General features: G+C 32.5%; 2 protein-coding genes and 2 pseudogenes across 3 annotated transcripts; 1 reads left to right on the forward strand and 3 right to left on the reverse strand.

Moving 5' to 3' along the window:
* The first annotated feature begins 441 nt into the window (after positions 1-441).
* Positions 442-6,397, forward strand: LOC113861374 (auxin response factor 9-like). 2 transcript variants are annotated; one of them, XM_027494153.1, is made up of 13 exons: positions 442-918; positions 1,086-1,181; positions 1,592-1,648; positions 1,744-1,896; positions 2,012-2,102; positions 2,201-2,291; positions 2,972-3,136; positions 3,221-3,340; positions 3,635-3,707; positions 3,796-3,949; positions 4,430-5,016; positions 5,135-5,322; positions 6,048-6,397. In XM_027494153.1, the coding sequence occupies exons 1-13, from the start codon at positions 775-777 to the stop codon at positions 6,178-6,180; spliced, it is 2,052 nt and encodes a 683-aa protein (XP_027349954.1). In that variant the 5' UTR covers positions 442-774; the 3' UTR covers positions 6,181-6,397. The 2 variants fall into 2 exon arrangements, with proteins under 2 accessions (XP_027349954.1, XP_027349955.1); XM_027494154.1 differs by having other exon boundaries at positions 573-918; positions 1,090-1,181; positions 6,048-6,395.
* Positions 6,398-8,118: 1,721 nt separating this feature from the next.
* LOC113862401 lies at positions 8,119-10,219 on the reverse strand (annotated as a pseudogene).
* Positions 10,220-11,405: 1,186 nt separating this feature from the next.
* On the reverse strand, positions 11,406-12,872 carry LOC113862402 (annotated as a pseudogene).
* A 2,483-nt stretch (positions 12,873-15,355) lies between these two features.
* LOC113863787 (thaumatin-like protein) lies at positions 15,356-16,387 on the reverse strand. The gene is made up of 2 exons (XM_027497497.1): positions 16,333-16,387; positions 15,356-16,032 (listed from the first exon to the last, which is right to left on the reverse strand). Exons 1-2 carry the CDS (start codon positions 16,385-16,387, stop codon positions 15,356-15,358), a joined length of 732 nt encoding a protein of 243 aa, XP_027353298.1.
* Between the last annotated feature and the right edge of the window lie 5,303 nt (positions 16,388-21,690).

Here is a 21,690-nt window from a genome sequence, read left to right on the forward strand (position 1 = left end):
CCACAATTGTAATTTAAAACACACAATAGAGGACACAAGAGGCTACGCACATAGCACAGGCTCCATACACCAATAAAAATTCTAAATTACTACTTTTAAGGTATTAGTTACTATTTGCTTACACAGAATATTTTTTATTCAAAATTTTAAAATATTTAATGGATTAATGACATTAACTATTATAAATTTTAATAAAAATTTACTATTTATTAATTTCTTATTATGTGTCACATTAAAAAATTGCAAAAAAAAATGAAAAATAAAAGAAATATAGTGCTCCTTCAATTTAAAGTTCAACTAAAATTGATTTTGATAAAATTAATTTTGAATTACTAAATATAATTGAGATATATAAAATATTATATATTAAAAAAATGCGAGAATTGATTTTTAACTGTTTTGGAAACAACACATATAGTGTTGTTATAAAATGGACATCGCGACCAACGGAGTTGTTTGCATCGTGATTTCAAGGAACGCCGTTTCCTTACACAAAGAAAGAGAAAGAGAGAGAGTTCTGTAACGTTTGCAGGAGGTAGCATAGCAGACACGATTCCAAAAGCTGCCTTCTCTCATAAATTCTCTGTCAACGCATAATCATTCAATTGGGTTATCATCTGTGACACCATGGCACGATGATTATGATGATTACTCCTATTCTTTTGCGTACCCTTATGTTATAATAATAATAACAATGATGATGTCACGGATTTTAGATTGGTCATAAGCTCTGAACTCTGAACTGAACACAACAGCTTTTGGTTTGTTTTAACGATGTCGTTGAACCAAGGTGGTGGTGGTGGCGGCGAAGAAGATGAGCTCTATGAGCAACTATGGAAGGCATGTGCAGGACCTCATGTGGAAGTTCCTCGTGCAGGCCAAAGGGTCTTCTATTTCCCTCAGGGACACATGGAACAAGTTAGTTTTCGTTTTTTATAGTTGCAATCAAATTCGTTGTTCTTTTTATTTGGGCTCCTAGGTTGGTGTCTGAAAATGTTGGTCTTGGAATGAATTTGGTCAAGTTGGATTTTCTTTACTAATTTTGTTTTAAGTGCTTTTTACTTTATATGTATTTGCGGCTCTAGTTAGAAGTATCAACAAATCAGGAACTAAATCAGAGGATTCCACTGTTCAAACTTCCCTCCAAGATCCTCTGTCGTGTCGTCAACGTCCATTTACTGGTAATTTTCTCCGTGATCTTACTTTCTTTCATTTTCTTCCTCCTTTTTTTTTCTTTAGGAAAAAAGAAAAAAAAAAGAGTCTTGTTTGGATGTTGAAAAAATTGTCATATAATCATCTTGGTTTTGGAGTTACCATGTAGAGTTTGGTATTAAGTTTTTATTAATTAGTGGTAGTACTCTCCTTTGATCATTGATCCCCCTTCCTTTCGAATTTTCTGATTTTTTCTTAAATAAACAGAAGAAAAAAACATGTTTGGTTGCTGAGAAAATGGTGAAACGACTATCTGGGCTTCAGTGTTGCTATGTACACACTTTATTTATTTATTAATAATATAACATAATATTATATGATTGTGCAAAATGGGGTGGGCGAAAAACTAAAACTTGCCTCGAATTTCGACATGTTTTAGGCTGAGCAAGAAACAGATGAAGTTTATGCACAGATTACTCTAGTGCCGGAATCAAATGTAAGGATGTAACTGCTCCTTATGATTCTCAAAACATTTTCATTGTCAACCTTAGATTCTTAATGTTTAGATTTCTAATGGAAGAAATGTCTCAGAAAACTGAACCTACAAGCCCTGATCCGTGCCCTGCTGAACATCCAAGGCCAAGAGTTAACTCCTTCTGCAAGGTCTTAACAGCCTCTGATACAAGCACCCATGGTGGCTTCTCTGTCCTCAGGAAGCATGCCACAGAATGCCTTCCAATGCTGGTAATCAAAATACAACACTAATTTGGTTTTTATTGAATTTGTTTTTGGTTTCCAAAACCAGACCCAGATTGTCTTATTGATGTTTACTAAATAACCATGTTTGGATTCTGTTAAGGACACATCCCAATCCCAATCAACCCCAACTCAGGAATTGGTTGCCAAGGATCTTCATGGTTATGAATGGCGCTTTAAGCATATATTTAGAGGTAAAGGGCATAAGAAATTTTCATTTGGGTCCTTATGATTTAACATTGGCCTAATATTTTTATTTTAACTTTGAATGTATTTTCCTTTTTCTATCCAGGTCAGCCACGTAGACACTTGCTCACAACTGGATGGAGTACTTTTGTGACTTCTAAGAGATTAGTTGCTGGAGATACCTTTGTGTTCCTGAGGTACGCATTTGATGTTTTAGTTTTGACTTAATTACATTCTTTATTTTTTAAAATTGGAGTGTGCAATTTTAGTTTTTTAGTTAATTAACCCTCTAATTTAAAATATGTGTGACTTAGTTTATCTATTTCTAAAAGTTAGTAAATTAATTTTTTGACAATTTTCTTGTGCATAAAATTTTAAATTTTTTATTTTCTGTTCTAAATATTTATAAATTAAATTAATTAAATTTTAAAATCATTGATCAAAATATTAAATTTCATCTAAAATAAAAAAAGATTGTCTTGTTCAAATTCTATTATCAAATCTTATAAAATTCTTTGACTATTATCAAGTTTTTACTATTTTTTTCTTTTTAAACTTTCAAAATTATTTCATATTCCAACTCCAACCCTCAATTATTTACATAGAAAGTAATAATTTAAGGATTTTAATTAAAAAAATTAATTGAAGGATTAACTTTCTTAATTTTAAAATAAAAAGACTTTTCTTTAGTGATCAAAATTAGAAGTATTAAATTGCATAGAGCATAAATTAGAAGTATTAAAAGTGAAACTAAACCTTTCCTCTTTCTTGGTTTTCCTTCATATGCGTCACAAAAAATCTTCTAGTATTAAATCATATAATAATTATTTGTTTGACTGTGCAAGCCTCAGTTAAATTAATACGATTTTGTATGTAGAGGGAACAATGGACAATTGCGTGTTGGAGTGAGGCGTGTTGCTCCTCTGCAGAACAGCATGCCTTCTTCTGTGATTTCCAGTCAGAGCATGCACATTGGAGTTCTTGCAACTGCATCTCATGCAGTTGCAACTCAGACTCTTTTCGTTGTATATTATAAGCCAAGGTAGAACTTTCACTTGTTGCAAAAATAACTACAAGCTTTAATGTTACTATTATTGAGTAATCAATGGATGATTTGTTTGCTTAGGACCAGCCAATTCATTGTGAGTGTGAACAAATATTTGGAGGCTATCAACCAAAAATGTAATGTTGGTATGAGATTCAGGATGAGGTTTGAAGGGGATGATTCCCCTGAGACTGACAAAAGGTACCAAAATTTATTTCTTTAGTTTGTAATGTGACTTTTTTATTAGATATTCTGAGGGCCTCTTTGAATGAAAGAGCTTACAACTTATGGGAGCTATTTTTTATTCTCATAAGCTTTTTTTCAACTTATTTCAGTAAGTTTCTTGAATAACTTATTAAAATAAGTTATTTTTAATTTATTCTAATAAATTTCATATTTAAATACGTGTCACGTAAGCCATTATTTTTAAAATATATTGAATAAGCGCTTAAATAAGCCGTGTATTTAAATGTATCTTAATATATGGTTGATCAGATTTTGTGGCACAATAGTTGGAGTAGAAGATATTTCTCCTCATTGGGAAAATTCAACATGGCGTTCACTTAAGGTAATTTCATCATTGACTTTGTAATATTCCACCTTAATTATTGCTTGTGGTTATATGGTATTCATCTATTCTTGTCATCTAATCCCAGGTTCAATGGGATGAAGCTGCATCTATTCCAAGACCTGATAGAGTTTCACCATGGGAGATAGAACCCCTTATTGCTTCTGTTCCCACGTCATTATCTCAACATTCGGTTGTAAAGAATAAAAGGCCTCGACCAGCAAGTGAATTTCCAGATCTTGGTGAAGAATTATCTCTTTTAACTCCTATTTTTTTTTGTAAAACATTAATTATATCCTTGAAATTAGTACCACTAGTCAATTTGATTCTTAATGACAAAAATGAAATTTCGTTCCTAACTTTGATAACTGTTGATTTAGTCCGTGACATTGGCACTATGTGGTCCCTAATATATGAAAAACAAATTTAATCCTTGACTTTTAACAACCATGTCCATGAGGCAATTTGGTCCCTAATACATACCAATGTCAGACTAAATTGACCGACTGTTACTAAAGTATTAAATTTGCTTTTTCATAACATTAAGGAATGAATTTATTGGTGATGCCAAATTCAAAGACTAACTAAACTGTTTTATCTTCACATTGTCAACTATCAAATTCTCTAGTTGTGCCAATTTCAGGGCCCAAATTGATGTTTTACTCCCAAATTCTTGTATTGATTTATATCGATCTTGACACTTGCTTTTTTCACTTTCAAAGTAGACACACCATTAGCTGCCTCTACTTTTTGGAATTCTGGGATGACACATTCTGAGATGACAAAACTTAGTGTCATGGCTGAGAGCAAAAGGAGTGACAATAGCATCCACATGTGGCATCACAAGCAGAATGATAATAGTAAAATCAGCAGCAATGGTATATCAATGAATCAGACAGAAGCAAGTTGGCTATCTTCTCGTTCTTGTGCTCCTTCTCACTTCTATCATGACACAACCGATGATAACAAGAGTGTCGCAGCTTGGCCTATTTCAAAAACTCACTCAGAGAGATTGAATAGTGACCATTTGCATGACAAGTTTGAAAAGGATATCACCAAACTAGAGGCTGCTACAAGCTGTAGATTGTTTGGGATTGAGCTTATTGATCATGCCAGAAACAACTCTCCTTCTGTAGAGAAGACTCTCGTGGATGCAACAAATGCATGTGGAGTCACATCTGAGTCCAGAACTGATGTAAGACTTAAGTGTGATATCTCAATGGCTTCTAAAGAATGGAAAAAAGAACAGCCACAAGTATCTCCAAAAGAGACTCAAATCAAGCAAATCGGTAGCAGAAGTTGTACTAAGGTTCTTGTTTGACATGTATTGTTTATTGATTAGATAATTAAGTTAAAGGTTTTATAGCTTAGTATGAAAAGTTTCTGAAGCAATCCTTTTTTGTTTTGTGTTCAATACATGCCAAAAGGTTCGAATGCAAGGGGTTGCAGTGGGGCGTGCTGTGGATTTGACCACGTTAAATGGGTATGATCAACTTGTAGATGAATTGGAGAAGATGTTCGACATAAATGGACAGCTTCAATCAAGGGATAAATGGGAAATTGTCTTCACTGATGATGAAGGGGATATGATGCTTGTTGGCGATGATCCATGGCCGTGAGTATCTCTTTATACACAGTTAAACATCTCACTGTTGAGAGAGCAAGTGAATAAAATGAACAATAAGGGAATTATAGATAAAAAATGTTGACGGGGTATTATAAGTTGTCGAGAAACATACACTAGAATTTTATAGTGAACATACACCCTTGATAAAAAGGAAAGAGGATAAAGGTGAAAAACGTTCTAGAGATGTGGGAAACGATTAACGAGTAAAAGTGGAGAGAGAAAATGGACTATGACCATTAAATTATAGAAAATTGTTATGAACTCACTCTTTAATATATTTATAGTTAAAATTTATTAAAAATTGTAAATCTTAATATAATTTAACAAGTTTTTGTAGGTTTATTTGGCACGCATGTTGCACATTAAGGAAAAAGGGAAATGGGGGAAGCATAATGAGGAAAGTGAGGAGAGAAAGTGGAATATGATGATTAAATAACATCATTTTATAATATTTATGTCTGTGATCGTACAGGTTTTGTTTGTTTAATTTGGCATGCATTCTACAGTCAAATTCAATAAGAATAATTTTGTGGCTGTCGGGGATTGGAAAAGTGGATAATACCTACTTTCATTTGTTAATAGAATAGATAATATCGCCAATCATTATTAAACTTCCTGCTTTATAATACTCAATTATTATTCATGTAACCACCTCTCACCATTAATATAAATATATACGATAAATGTTGATTGATATTGTTATGTTCTTGCAGTGAATTCTGTAACATGGTGAGAAGAATCTTCATTTGTTCCAGCCAGGATGTGCACAAAATGAGTTCAGGGAGCAAACTTCCCATCTCTTCTATAGAAGAAGAGACTGTAATTTCAGACACAGCTCATACCTGAAACATAAACATTCTTGTCTTTTTTTATGTTTTTGTTAGTCTTTGTTGTTGTTGCTTGTATTGCTTGCTTGTGGTAAGGAAATTAGTCTATCTCTGGTAGGAAAGTTTCACTTTATTGGATGTGAAACACTGGCTAATTGTAGCTCCTTATAGAGACTCCAGGTACTAATTGTGTTTCCAAAGACCAATTAGAATGTTTTAATAAATTAGTTTGAGAGGAAAATTTTGGTTTTAGTATATGTAAATATGGGAAAAGCTAGCAACACATTCTCTCTGATATACTTTTTATTATTAATTAAAATTTATTAAAAATAAAAAATATAAAAGAGAAACATTAATTTAAAAATAAAAAAATAAAATTTATATAATTTTTATAAGTTTAAATAACTTTTAACAAATAATAAAAAGTGTGTTAAAAAAATATTAAAGTTTTTTATTATTTTTATTGGTGTTGTTTTTGTTAGTGTGCCCCTTTGGCCTTCAAAATTATCTTACCTGTCATCCTAAATACGATATCTTTGGAGAATTTGCCATGCTATTTTATATAAGAACTATTGTTTTGTATTATTCATTTTACAGAAACAATTGGGAGGAAAAGCAATTAATTACATAAAAATAAAGATAGTGTGTTTTAATAATTTCACGAATAGTTTTGAAAAAGTATTTAAATTATTGATAAATTTAATTTAATATTATTAATAAAGTTATAGCTTTTAATTCTTGTAAAGTAATTAAGAGAGTGTTTATAGTAATATAAAGAAGTGAGGGTTAGTTACCATTTATGTGAAAATAAATTTTCAATACATTAAATATTATAATTTTTAATAAAAAATATAATTTTTATTTTTATCAAATATATTTCAACGCACGACGGAAAAAAAGTTTGAAAATATAATAATATTCTGAAATTGCTTGAATTTACTTCAGAGCTGTTGTCTATTGTGGTCCACCGCAACCCAGACTTCTCCTGACAAATTGGTGGAAGCTCACAGAGTGGAGGTACCACCAAGAATTAGACACCAAAAATTGGAGTATTCACGTTTCCACACTTGTCTTCAAAATCGTAATAAATGAAGCGTTAACAATTAGTGTGTTTAAAAATATTATTTTCAATAAAAGATATATGATATTTAAAAAAAAAATTATTCATGTTCAATATTTTAACGAAAATTCTGGAGATATTTTGTTAAAAATTTCTTTTCAGTAGAACCTATGGAATAACTAATAATAGTATTAATATGTTAAATGTGAGTTAGAGAAAAGGCTAGACATGTTTATATGTAAGATTGATTATCTTTTCATGATAGTTAGCTAGTTATAATAGCTACTTAATGCATTGCATAGCTATTTTAACCTTAATTGAAGTGAGTGGGAAGACAACTCTGCAATCGATGATTATGTTGGTTTGGGTTTACTTCACAAAGGAAAGAATTACCATTCTCACAAAAACCCTGAGAATAACTGCTATTCCTTAGTGGGTTGAGAATGAAATCTGAACATCAATGAAGGAACTTGCATTATCTAGACTCAATATGATGTATATGTATAATATTTATTAAGCATTAATCTATCACACCAGCGCATTTAACTATTTCACATAACATCAACAATAATAAAAATCCTTATTCTATTATTTATTTCACACATGCAGTTTCATTAAACTTATAAAAAAATTCTTATGAATAAATAAATTAATGTAAAAAATAAATAAATTTTTTATAAGTTAAAAATAAATTTACTTTCTTAAATTTTAGAGAAGTTAAATAAGATAACTTCTAAAAAAATACAAAGAAGTATAAATTATTTCTAACTTATAAAAAAAAATTATTTTTTACACTGATTATAACAATGATATATGCTGCATAACCCTGGTCCTCAGTCAAAAACCAAACTTCATGGAAATCAGCATGAGGAAGTGCTTTAAACATTTTATTCCTTACTAGACCCTTATCCTTGCCACATCTGTGTGTGCTTTTCCCTCCATTTTCCTCTTCATAGATTGCCTCAAATAATCTCCATACCTTACTTTCTGGTACAACTTAGGGTTCTGAGCATCTATCATATGATCAAGGGGCTCAACTTCCACATCATCCCCTGGGGCCATAAAATATACATAGGAACTCCTTCTCCTATCCTTATTTGTCACTGCTCTGTGCTCTACACTCTTGTATTTCCCATTACTCAATATCTGTCATGATTGCAAGATGCAAACAAAGAAACTTAATTAAAGTTGGTTAATTAAATGACTTTAAAGCCTTCCCTATTACAAGTGCTCTCTTTATGTTTTCACTAAAATGATAATTCAAGTACCTCCATTAATTACATCTCCAACATTGATGACTATAGCATCTGATTTTGGGCTCACTGGTACCCATCCTCCTTTGTGTCGAATTTCTAGCCCTTGTACATCATCATCTTGCAGAAGCAAGGTGATGGTACTTGTGTCAGAGTGTGGACTCAAACCTAGTACTTGCTCAGGTATGTTGCAAGGAGGGTAATAGTTCAAACATGTAGCTTGAAGTGATTCTGATTCTTTATGTAGTCCAAGAAAATCATGCTTCTGCATGCCCATAATCACTGACAAAGAACTAAGCAGTTCCTCACCTACTCTTTTAACTTCCCTTGAATATGCCTCTATTATCTCCCTGCATTAGGAGAAGAATTCATTGACTAATTTGGTACTATTTCCAAGAAACAATTATGAGAAATAAATATTTAATTTATCAAATAAAAAAAAGTTGTTATATGCTATAAATTTATTCTATTTTTTAGAAATTCCTATAATATATTAAATTGTCAAATTAGTGTCTTATATAATATTAATTAATATATTTATTTATATAGGTAACGAGTAAGTACTTTGTTAATATAAATTTCACAATAAACAAGGGTATAAAAAAGTTTTAACAATTAATATATCTAAAAATAATTTTTTCTTATAATTAAGATAAAAAGTTATTAGTAATTTTTTTAATAAATAGAAGAAGAGAATACTTTTTATTTGTTAAAATTATCTACTTGAATCCCTTTGGTGTTTTAGGCCAAAGATGAAGCTTCCTGTACCAAGTGGGGCAAGTGACTAACATCAATCTATCACCAACCAAGTGTCTGCTCCTCAGAAACGACATAGGTATGCCCATTAACCTTGTATGTCATTTGAAGGCATAGCATGCTTTTCCTTCTCTTCTATTGGAAGTTCGAAAACTCAGCTGCTGCATCCTTTATTCTCCGCATAATTTCCTTTTGGATGCCATGATTTACTATCTGCAAAAGTAAATGCAATCTCAAGCAGCATTTGATGAAAACCAAGCAAACATCTAACTTTTTGCAAAGATATGTCAACCCCGTTAACCTTAATTCTGTTCCAAAAGCATAAGCCTTTAGGTGAAGATAGATTAATCCTTAATAGTTTTATATCCCTTAACATGCACTCTCAAGCAAGAGTTTTGGCTTGAAGTGTGTCAGTGCACAAGTTCACTGGCCTGTGCTGAAATTCAACCTTTAATTAGAAGAATAACGGTGGCAAGTATCAAGCTCTGGACCACTTGATCACAACGACTCTGATACCATGTCATGAACTAACCATACCAATACTAAAGCCTAAGATATTTAAGTGAAGGCACATAAATGGTTTTTCATATTATTTCTCACACAGTGAATGTATTATTTATTGTAAACTAGTTGCACCTGTTATTGCTAATTTTTTATGTTGTTGTAGAAGTGTACAGTTTCGTTGTATGTAATTCACAATTATGTTGGTCAAGAATTACCTGAAAGAAACCCCACTCCTTGCATGCTATGTCCATTTTCAGCAACTCCTCTTTGTTCCCATAGGAGAGCAATGCTAAATCAATGACAGGGATCTCAGATGAAAGGTGAGGCTTATAGTTGACTTTCTCCATTTCTTCTTGACTCCTCAGGTATCTTTGAGGAACCTGCAAAGGGTTATTCTTTACATTTTCTTGAACATTTGGTACTGGTATAGACGGAGCAAGACTGGGTGCTTCTTCCATCTCATTCACCAACTCATCATCTGCATTGAGGGTACTCATCTTTGATCTTCTTATGATTGTTAGCTTTGATATTTGACTTTTGTTTTAAGTGGATAGCTACGTATATGCAAAGACTTATTATTGTTTAGTGGATGAATCTTGAAAACTTGATCCTTCCAAAATTAATAATTCCCTTTAATTGGTCAATCCAATTAGATGCACAATCATGGAGATTATTTTAGAGTCCATTTGCCTTTGTTTTGGATCTATTGGAGCTATGCTTCGGAGGATCCAAAGGAAATAACTTTGCTTATGTAAGCAGGAACCTTGTACAAAGTCACGTCAGAGAGAGAAACGAAAATATAGTTTAATTAGTGGCAACACATTAATTCAAGGGAACGATATTATTATTTTTCAAGAAAAATATTATATTTGCAATATGTTTATATTATTTTTCGGCAACCATATCTAGTTGCACGATTCGGATTGGATTCAAATTAAATAGAATGAGAAAAAAATATAATTCTATTTATATATATTATATAAAATAATGATAGATAATTTAGAACAAATTTTAGTCGAATAAACATTTTATAAAAATAAAAAATTCTAAAAAATCTATAAAATATTAAACATATCGCATAATAATTAAATAATATAATTTTTATAAATAATTTATCCTAAGTAAAAAAAATTGTAAATTTTTAAAACAAGTAAGATTAAAATGTTTACTTAAACCATCTAAAGAAGAACCTAATGTGATCATCTTTAGGAGATAACATCATCGACAAATGCTCAAAATCCACAAGCAAGTGCAGTACCCAGTAAATACAGAAGGCATATTTGATGATTTTTGAAGTACCAGTGCAACACAAAACAAAAGTCATCGTTTAAAATCCGGTATCATTAATATTCTCAGCAAAAACAGTTTAAAGATGTGCCCACTATTTTGTTAAAAAAAGGGTAAAAACTTCTTCAGTTGCACTAACTAGTTATGACCTCTTTGAAATGTTTTTAGAAGCTTCCATGATTCCATCTATAATCTACAGTTTGAAGTTTGTGTTGCGTAGCAGTTAGCTTATGATAAATGCATTTGGATTTGCTTTCCAAATTCTCATATAGAATGTACAAAGCGAGCAGCCAACCGTTCCCAATCCCAAGTAATTGAAATAGATTAAAAATAAATACCAAATACTCTATAGCCTTCCAATTACAAGTGTTTTCCTTGTGTTCACTAAAGTGATAATACAAGTACCTTTATTACATCTCCAACATTGACAAGTATAGCATCAGATTTTGGGGCTACTCGTACCCATGCCCCTTTGTGTCGAATTTCTAGCCCTGATACATCACCTTCTTGCATAAGCAAGGTGATGGTGTTTGAATCAGAGTGTGAATTCAAACCCAATACTTGCTCAGGTGTGCTGCAAGGAGGGTAATACTTCACACGTATGCCTTGAAGTGATAATTTATGTAGTTCAAGAAGAAAATGCTTCTGCATGCCCATAATCACCGACAAATAACTAAGTAGTTCCTCACCAACTCTTTTAACTTCACTTGAACAGGCATCTATTTTCTCCCTGCGTTAGTAGGTAAATTTCATTAACTGATCACACATGTTTTGTATATAATTTTTAACTGTCAAGATTACCTACTTGAATCCCTCTGCTGTTTGAGGCCAAAGTTGAAGCTTCCTGTACAAGGTGGGGTGAGTCACTAAAATCAGTGCATCTGATCAGTCTAGTATCTGCTCCTCAGAAACTACATAAGCATGCCCATAACCTTGTATGTCATTCGCGGACATCGCATACTTTTCCTTCTCTTCTATTGGAAGTTTGAAAAACTCAGCTGTTGTATCCTTCATTTTTTCCAGAAGTTCTTTTTGTATGCCATGATTTACTATCTGCAAAAGTAATTGCAATCTCTAGAAACATTTGATGAAAATTGAAAACCAAGTGAACATCTAACTTTTACTAAGATGTGAACATCATGAACCTTCTATCCCAAAAGCATAAGCCATTTAGGTTACATGAATGGTTTTATGTTATATTCCTAACATGCATTCTTATGCAAGAGCTTTTGGGCTTGAAGTGTGCCAATGCACAAGTTCACTTGCCGGTGCTGAAATTCAACTTTGTATTAGAATAATAAAGTTGGCAAGTATGAAGCTATAGACCACTTGGTCACAAAGGCTTTGACACAGTGTCATGAACTAACTATACCAAAAGCTTTACAGATTTAGGTGAAGGCACATAAATGTTTTTTCATACTTTTTCTCTAATAGTCAATGTATTACTTAAACTTGTTACACCTGTTATTGTTATTGTTTCATGTTGTACAAGTGAAATATTTCTTTGTGCATATTTTTCTCGTCTATTTTTGTATGTAACTCACAATTCTGTTGTTGGTCAAGAATTACCTGGAAAAACCCCACTCCTTGCATGCTACGTCCAATTTCAGCAACTCCTCTTTGTTTCCATAGGAGAGCAGTCAGTGCTAGATCTATGACAAGGACCTCAGATGAAAGGTGAGGTTTATAGTTGACTTTCTCCATTTCTTCTTGACTCCTCAGGTATCTTTCAGGCACCTGCAAAGGATTATTCTTCACCATTTCTTGAGCATTGGGTACTGGCATAGATGAAGCAAAAGTGGGTGTTTCCTCCATCTGATTCACTAACTCATCATCTGCATTGAGACTCATCTTTGATCTTCTTAAGATTGTTAGCTTTGATATTTGACTTTCGTTTAAGTGGATAGCTACGTATATGCAAAGCCTTTTTATTGGTTAGTGAGGGAATGTTTATGTTCCTAAAAAATAATAATCCCTCTACTTGGTTAAATCCAATTAGCTGCACAATCATGGAGATTATTTTATAGCCCATTTGACTATATTGTTTGGTTCTATTGCAGCTACCCTTTGGACTTTGGAGGTTCTAAAGGAAATAAATTTGCTTAGGTTAGCAGGAACATGTTCAAAGCCAGGTCAAAGAAAGAAAGAAAAATAGTTTAGTTGCAACATGTTTGTATTAATACAAGGTGGCAAAGCAATACTATTGTCTCTTAGTGATATGATAGTGGTCCTCAAATTAAAATCTTACACCCGAGGCTTCATTTTTACCTATGTTATAAAGTGCCTAATTGGTTTAAAGTTGGGCAAGAAAAAAAAAACTATTAAATGTAATTGGGCTGTGTCTAAATTAATCTTAACACGGATGTTATTCATTGAAAAGTGGGAGAATTGATTTTGTAACTTCAAAATAAATGGAGCTATCATATTTTAAAATCTGGTACTGTTAATATTCTCAACAAAAACGGGTTGGTGGTGTGCCCATCATCAGAAATTTTGTTCTTCAGTTGCATTAACTAGTTATAAGTCACTATTTGAAATGTCTTCATTCAGAAGCTTTCATGATTCCATCTAAAATCTACAGCTTGCAGGGTGTGTTGTGTTGTAGCAGTTACCTTATAATAAATTCAGTTGTATTTGCTTTCCAAATATCCCAAATAATTGAAAATAGATTAAACTATGTGGCAAAACGTCCTTAACACTAAAGCAAAAATGTGAAATGCTATTCTGTATCCTCTTCTTTAGAGAATCGTCTCATGGTGAAGAATAATTCCTATTTTCCAACATTGAACAACCTAGGACAGAACATACCAAATATATCCTTAAAAAAGATAGTAGCATGCATGATATGGTGAAGATGTTCCCCTCCTTCCTTTCTTATTTTATCATAAAAATTCTTGGCAGATCTAAGACAGAATCCTCATTTTGACATATCTCTTATTGGGAGGATAGTAAAGTGATAATAACATGAAGCCTTGCATATAATGAGGCTACCCGAAATGCAAAAGTAATGATACCACATGACTCATACCAAAAGTTTTGCATCCAATATAGTGGATATAATGTTGAAGGGATTTTCACTCTCATAAAATCGTGAGGACTATTTTGTTGCACTTGAATTAAACGAGATCCAGAGTAACATCAAAATATTAAGAGTCTCAAATGAAAAGAAGAAAGGAAAATGTTAATTAGGCACTGGTTAAATAACAAAAAGTCTAAATATTTTATTAGAAAACATAAAAGTGCACCTATGTCCGTAATTTCTAATATATCATAACACAAATTTTATTTATTAGTTTTTTAACCAATACTATTAAAAAAAAAAAACCTATCATAGAATTAACAATGTAGAGAGGAATGTGAATGATGTATGTATTCCATTATATAGAATCAAACTAATAGAATTATGAGAAATAATTTAGATATTAAAAAAGATTAAATTACCCTTTTCAAAGTAAATTACCGTTCTTTATTTTTTTATTTTTAGTTTGGATTTCCTAGTCTCCTTGACCCCTGCAATGTCATGGTGCAACACACCTACTGATTTTCAAATTCGGATTCTCTGTTTTTTTTTCCCCATAAAATATTATAAGAGAATAGGACATAGGTTTTCTGTAAAACAATTACAGTTTGTAGTTGTAATGATTTGGGTAACATTTTTGTTTGTGTGAATATAATATTTTTTTTAACGCATATGAAGAGCTGTACTTCATCCAGCATAGTGGATTCTTATTTTCTGCACTAAATCTTCTACAACTTTGATGAACAAAATCTTTCATGTGCTGACTATGAACTGAAATGCTATCTGTCTTTAACCCACATTCGTGGAAAGAAATGCAGCAACAGAATCCAAGCAAGGTCATGCTTGCAATTTGCTAGTAAGATACACAATGGGAGGGTTCAACATTCCTAGATTCTTTTTTCATTTTTAATTTGTACATTGTTGCCCGTAATTTTCGCTTAATGTAGCTTGCAAATGACGCTGCCCATTTTCGCTTTCCACTTTGTTTTGGTGCAAGTAATTGGTCACATAATTTCAAGATTTGCTTTCCCCTTTAACACAAGTAAAATGTGTAGCTTTTGAGCTACAACTAAATATTCCCAAGAAAATTAGATAATAAAAGTTCATACATGACAGCATCATCAACAGTAAGAACAAAAATGTGAAATGCTGTTTATTATCAATCTACCTTTCTTTTAGAATAACAAAAACTAAGCCAATTAAAGATAGAAGAAAATACTAAAATATCAAGAAAACAATCCATGACTAGTGACTGATAATCTTTTCAATCTACAACAGCAGCTTCAACAACTTCACTTTGTCATCTGGATTCCTGCTACAGTGGAGGTGGGCAGAAAGTGATGACATACCTTGGAGCCCTGCATCTGTTAAGGCTGCTAGAGTCATCATATGCATAACTATAAGCCTTAGGACATATAGCCTTAAAGAGATGAGCAAAAAGGGTAGGCTTGCAAGTTTTTGGGTCAGAATAATTCCCTGTGCAGCAATACTTTGCTGATTGCATAGCCAAGCATGCACTTTTGCACCCCACAACCTTACCATTCCTCTTCACCTCAAGTGCTGATGGACAACAAACATTCAAATCCACCTCACAAGAAGCCACTCCACACCCAATTCCACCGCCAACAGGCTTCATAGAAACAGGCAAGTTGAAGCCATCCACCAAACTCACATCATAGAAATGCAGAGGTGAAGAGGAGGATCCAAGTGTCATTTCAACCACTGTTGCTGGTGGCACCCCTCCTTTCCCTCCACAATGTAGTTTCCCATTGCAATCACCTGTGAGACAGTGGCCATTTCCATCATTGTCAAAGCTACAACCTTGCCTTCCCCAAATTCTCCCTGACCACTTCTCTGCCACATCAAGCACTATTTCCTCACCACTTCCAAGATGGAGCCCCCCATCTTTTGGAGTTTGCTGCCCTGCACTTCCAAGTATCCCTGGCCACACACTCTCCCCACAATTGTTCACTAAAATGAGTTGAGCCCCATCTACAACAATTAACAAGAGAAAAATGCTTAGAAATTTTATAGCATTAGATGGACTAGAGAGATTCTTACATACAACTAATGGTTAAATCCAGCATTTAAGGTTAAGTCACAATTCCTATTATTAAACGTTTCCTTCTTAAACCTTAAGTACAAAAATCACGGCACTAATTATATACACTATATTACATATAATGAATTACATGGTGCAAGAAAGAGAATGATATCATTCCGAGTGTATCAAAAGTTCTATTACAAATAGAAAAATAATCAAAGAGAAGGAAGAAGAGGAAATAGTATTACCTGTGAGTATGATGGAGTAAAAAGCAACTAAAAGAATGGAGGAAGTTCTTGCCATTGTTTCAGCTCAATGAATAACAACACAGTTCAAGAGGTGATGCTACCACCATATATCGGGACGAGTGATAGTGCATGTGAGGTTTCCAAGCTCCAAATATTTCGCCCTCAAGTATAGGTCGCGCCAAGTGTTATCTTTTTATACAAAAACAAAGCCGTTTTGTAACTTCCCACTGTCACCCTCGTTAAGCTTTTGCCTTTATTTTCTCTCATCACTTTCTTCTTTCTCTTTCATAACAAAGGAGCATATATGCATTGCTTCCAGCTGGAGATTTCTTTTCTATGTAACTGTTTTATTCTATTGATTAAAATACTGCTATTTAAATATTGTTGAGTATTTGCTTAACATGGCAACTTGCAGCATCTTTAGGATGATAAAAATAAAGCAATAATAATAATAATGATAATAATAAAAACTGTACAATGTGATAAGAACTTTAGTTAGATTAGAGAATGTTCACATCTTCAACTTCAGTGAAATGGCATCACTTTCCATGAGGAAAATTATAGGAGAGGGCTGCTATAGGATTTTTGCTTTATAACATGAGCATTATTGTTGGGAGGACAAGTGTAATTATCAAGAAGTAATAAATGGTTCTTAATTTAAGTTTTCAAAATATCTTCCACAAGGATTATTTTTCAATTACTAAAAATTTTTTAATTTAATTATTTGAATTTAATGTATGTAAAATTAAGTAAGAACCAAAATTTAATTATAAAATTAATTGTAAATAAAAGCGAATAATGCAACAAATGCTGTGATTAAACTTATAGGAGAGGAACCTAGGGTGTATGAGTTTTCTCATTCAATCCTTTATGTTATTTTTCTGTTTAACTCTAAATCTGACTTCCTTGTGATTACCAATCATTCATATAAATACAATTAATACCCAATGGTCATGCAATGTTAACATTCTTTTTTCTAAATTAACATTCTCAATGGTCATGCAAGATATCAATTTAAGAAAGCTTAAAGAACTTATGAACTTGTTAATTTAATAATGATTGAAAGACAAAGATTAGTTTGATCCACCAAATCCTTTGTGTCATTTTATCTTATAGATCTATTGATTAACTGAGGTACGATCGTCTAACGATATAATTAATTAGAATTAAGACAGAAGCGCGATAGAATAAAATCTAATCACAGAACGGAAATCAAATTTAGATTCAAACGTCAAAACCTCACAAATTCATAAATAATAGTTCCCATAGCCCTAGCTATGGACTTAGTTACTCATGTTAAAAGGAATAACTAAAACAATCATAAACAAAGTTATAATCGAAAGAAATAGCAAAGTAGAGTGTGAGATGAGTTTCTAGTTTTCAAGTATAATCGCTCGAAGCTCCAAGTCCTGCCAAGAGTATGCCAAAGATCTCGTAGAAGAGAGACGAGATCAAAAGTGTATCAAAGAAGCAGAAGTTAAAATGTAAAAACGGTCTATAATTGGATGCCCGAGGTCTCTCTTTTATAGGGTTTGAAAATCCTAAAAACTCTTCATAATTGGACTTTCCGCAAATGAGTACTGTCATGCAAAGCCTTAAGCACGACTGTGCAAGGGCTCGAAAAACTCACGTGCTTGTTAAGAAGGTCTAGGCATGCTGACTACTGCAAAACTTTAATCTTTTATCAATTTGAGTCAAAAACACATCCAAAATTCACTTGCTGCCTCTTTATACCAAACTGCATAATTAATATATAAAATAGTGTAAATTTCAAATAAAATACAGGTCAAATATGAATATATGGGCTATAAAAATGGCCTAATTACAGACTTATCAACTCTCCCATACTTATCATTTTGCTTGTCCTCAAACAAAGTGCTGGTTAAAAGAATAACAGAATAATTTGAAACTCAATACCAAACAAGGAGCTCGAGATACAGGAGATAAAAAGAGCGACAAGAGTAATATTACTGAGCATAAGCAATCAAAAGAATTCTAAATTAGAATCTTATATTCCCATACTTTTCACTCAAACATCAAACTATGGTACTCAACTTTCCTCTTTCACTAAAGAACAAAATGAGATATAACTTCGTTCCTCCAAAGAAAAGTGTACTACCATAGGCTTAACTATAAACAAACCCTCCACTAAATAAATTAAATGCAAGTAAAAATCATGAAGTCTTTTTTAAGTTATAATGTGGCCAAAGGGTTATAATAATTGATATGAGTAAATGAAAGGGAGAGATATTCGAATGGGTAATAATTATAAACATTACAAACATCCCCTAAGTTTAAAAATAAAACTATTGGAATAATTTTTATATTTTACATACAGTCAATATCTTTACTCATCTCTCTTTTCATTCATATATAACCTTTTTTTTCTATTCTTTTTGCTATTTTTTTATTTTCTTTTTCATACTTTCCTTCTTTTTGCACGTGAGAGATATAAAGGAGATTTTATCAAACAATTAAACAACTCAGTTGCTCCACTTGTAAACTCAATGTCATTGAAATATTTTATAAATTTACTGTTAGGGACCAAGAAAAAGCAATAAAACTCAAAGTGGACAACTAGTTGTATCTCTATCTCAAACATGTTAAAGGCCAAGAATAAAAATTCTATTATGCCTCAATCATATTAAAAACATGCAGAAAAGAGTAGTCTCAAGTCGGTTACAAGTCAAGTTTTAGAGTACAAATTCTAAGGAGATAATCACACAAAACAATAAAGAAAGGGGTATAGTTAATTAAACTAAGATAAAAATTCTCCTTAAGACTCAAAACTCATATATAGGAAACTTAGCTAATTATTAGTTTCTAAATGAAAATATAATGCCAATGAAAAAATTAGATTCCATGAGGGAAAAAGTTTCAAATTATCATAAAAAAAATGCATAGCCACTTTACTTAAGAACAAACAGTAGCAATCATATGATTAGGAACCACTCTTCTATACTTAAAGCAAAACATTATCCTCAATATTTAAAAAAAATCAAATAAAATGCATGCAAAGAGGACAATTCAACAAAAGGAAAGAGGTTCCCTGATAATTCTTTATGTGACGGCTTCTGGTGAGGAAGCATGGCCATGCTGAAATCTTGAGCACACTCATGCTTATAATGTAAAGCTTTCTCTCACAACTTTGACTAAATGCACGACCGTGCATGTGATCAGCACGAGCGTGCTTGTAGACCAGAGCTCAAAAGTATGTGTAGGAACAATCAACTCAACTCCTACAATCTTTTAATATGTTTATTCTAAAAATAAAATAACAATAGCAAAATTAAAAGAAAGAAATAAAATTTAGATAAAATAAAATAAAAGACACAGGTTGCCTCCTGGGAGCGCTTGTTTAATGTCATAAGCCTAATGTTCCTATTAAATCATGGTGGAAAAAAGGGATAAGTCTCAGATGTGTCTCCCTTGATATGTAATTATCTCCCCAACAACTTTGCCTCCCTAACACCTATTATATCAGAAAAATTATTCATAGGAGGGAAATTAAAATAAAGAGAAGAAAATTTAAACTCTAAATTAGGAGGCTTATTAAAGGATGATTTGAGCTTTTGTCTTTTCTTCTTCCTAGATTGCTTCCTCTTTGGCTTTCTTCTTAGAATTTCATGCTTCACATAAATTGGAGGAGGAAAAGCAACATTCACAATGCTCACAAAGTGACAAGACTCTTGGCTAGAGGGGCACTTGAAAGAATTGAAAACTTGAAATACAACTTCCTCATCATCTAGCCTCAATGTGAGCTTCCCCTCTTGTACGTCTATGATGACCCTTTCAGTTGCCAAAAACAGTCTCCCTAGAATAATAGGCACCTTATCATCCTCCTCTATATCAAGAATAATAAAATTTGCTGGAAAGATAAACTTGTCTACCTTAACTAGAACGTTCTTCACTATACCTCTAAGGTAGGTTACTGAACAGTCGGTAAGCTGCAATGAAATAGAAGTAGGTTTTGGTTCTTGCATACCCAACCGTTTAAACATAGAGAAAGGCATTAGATTAATACTAGTGCCTAAATCATAGAGCGCCCTATCAAATTATGAGCTACCTATGGTGCAAGGAATAGTAAAACTCCCTAGGTCTTTGAGTTTGGGCGGTAGCTTCTTTAACAGAATCGGTGAGCATTCTTTATTTAATTTCATAGTCTCAAACTCCTTTAGCTTTCATTTGTTGCTCAACATCTCCTTAAGAACTTTGCATATTTGGGCATTTAGGAGATGACATCAATGAAAGGGATCTTGATATGGAGTTTCTTGAGAACATCTAAGAAATTACTAAATTGTGAGTCTTTTTTATTGCCCTTCAATCGCTATGGAAACAGAATCCTTGATTTTAATGCAACTGGCATGCCCTCTTCTTATTCTTTCTTTATATATGGGGAAGAAGTATGACCTTGCTTGTTATTAAGCACGGCCGTGCTGAAATTGTGTTCATAGGCGTGCTCCTCGACACAACCATGCATTATCAGGCAGCATGGGCGTGCTGGAGGGAGCAAGGGCATGCTTATCAGTGAGCACAAGCATGCATGCCTTGTTGGTCTGCGTTTCTTCAAGATTCTTCCTACTTTTGAGGATGATGGCACTGCATTGCTTCCTTGGATTAGGCTCAGGGCTGAGATGGTAATGTTCCATCACTCTTTGACTAAGAAGGTTTGTAATTTGCTCCAATTGAGCACCCATCTTAGAAGAGTTGGCCCGTATTTCATATTTGATTTTTGCAAACCTTTTATTAGTTCTTTCAACATGTTGCACTACTAGAAAACCTATAAATATAAACAGATTTACAGATGAATTTTTTAATTATTACAGACAAATTTTAGTATTATAGACAGATTTACAGATAGTTCTAGTTCGTCTGTAATATACACGTCGGTAAGTAATTACATACAGAAAAATCTGTTTGTAAATTAGAGATAGAAAAATCCGCTTGTAATCCATTTGTGAAATTTTAATTTTTTTTCATTTTTTTATATACATAATTATTTCTCGTTGTTCCTAATTATCACAAATTATAAACATAATAAAAATTATAAAATTATATATTTGAAATTAGAAATTATTTATAAAATATAAAATTAAAATATCATTACAAATGAAGAAGTAAACATCTCAATAAATAATGTCAAAAATAAAATAACATTATATATCACTAATAGTTAGTGTGATCATCTTCTGAAAAAGTATCACCATCAATAGAGGAGGAGTCGAAAAAGGAATGACGCATAGAGTTGAAGATTGGTAGTGTTGGAGCTGGTGGAGGAGAAGGAAGAGGTGTAGAGTTACTTGCTCTCATATATTGCTGCTGCATTTACTACTGCACCTCTCTCTGCATCCTCGAGCC

This window comes from Abrus precatorius, unplaced genomic scaffold (genome assembly GCF_003935025.1).
Source record: "Abrus precatorius isolate BTA unplaced genomic scaffold, Abrus_2018 Scaffold3, whole genome shotgun sequence".
Taxonomy (NCBI): domain Eukaryota; kingdom Viridiplantae; phylum Streptophyta; class Magnoliopsida; order Fabales; family Fabaceae; genus Abrus; species Abrus precatorius.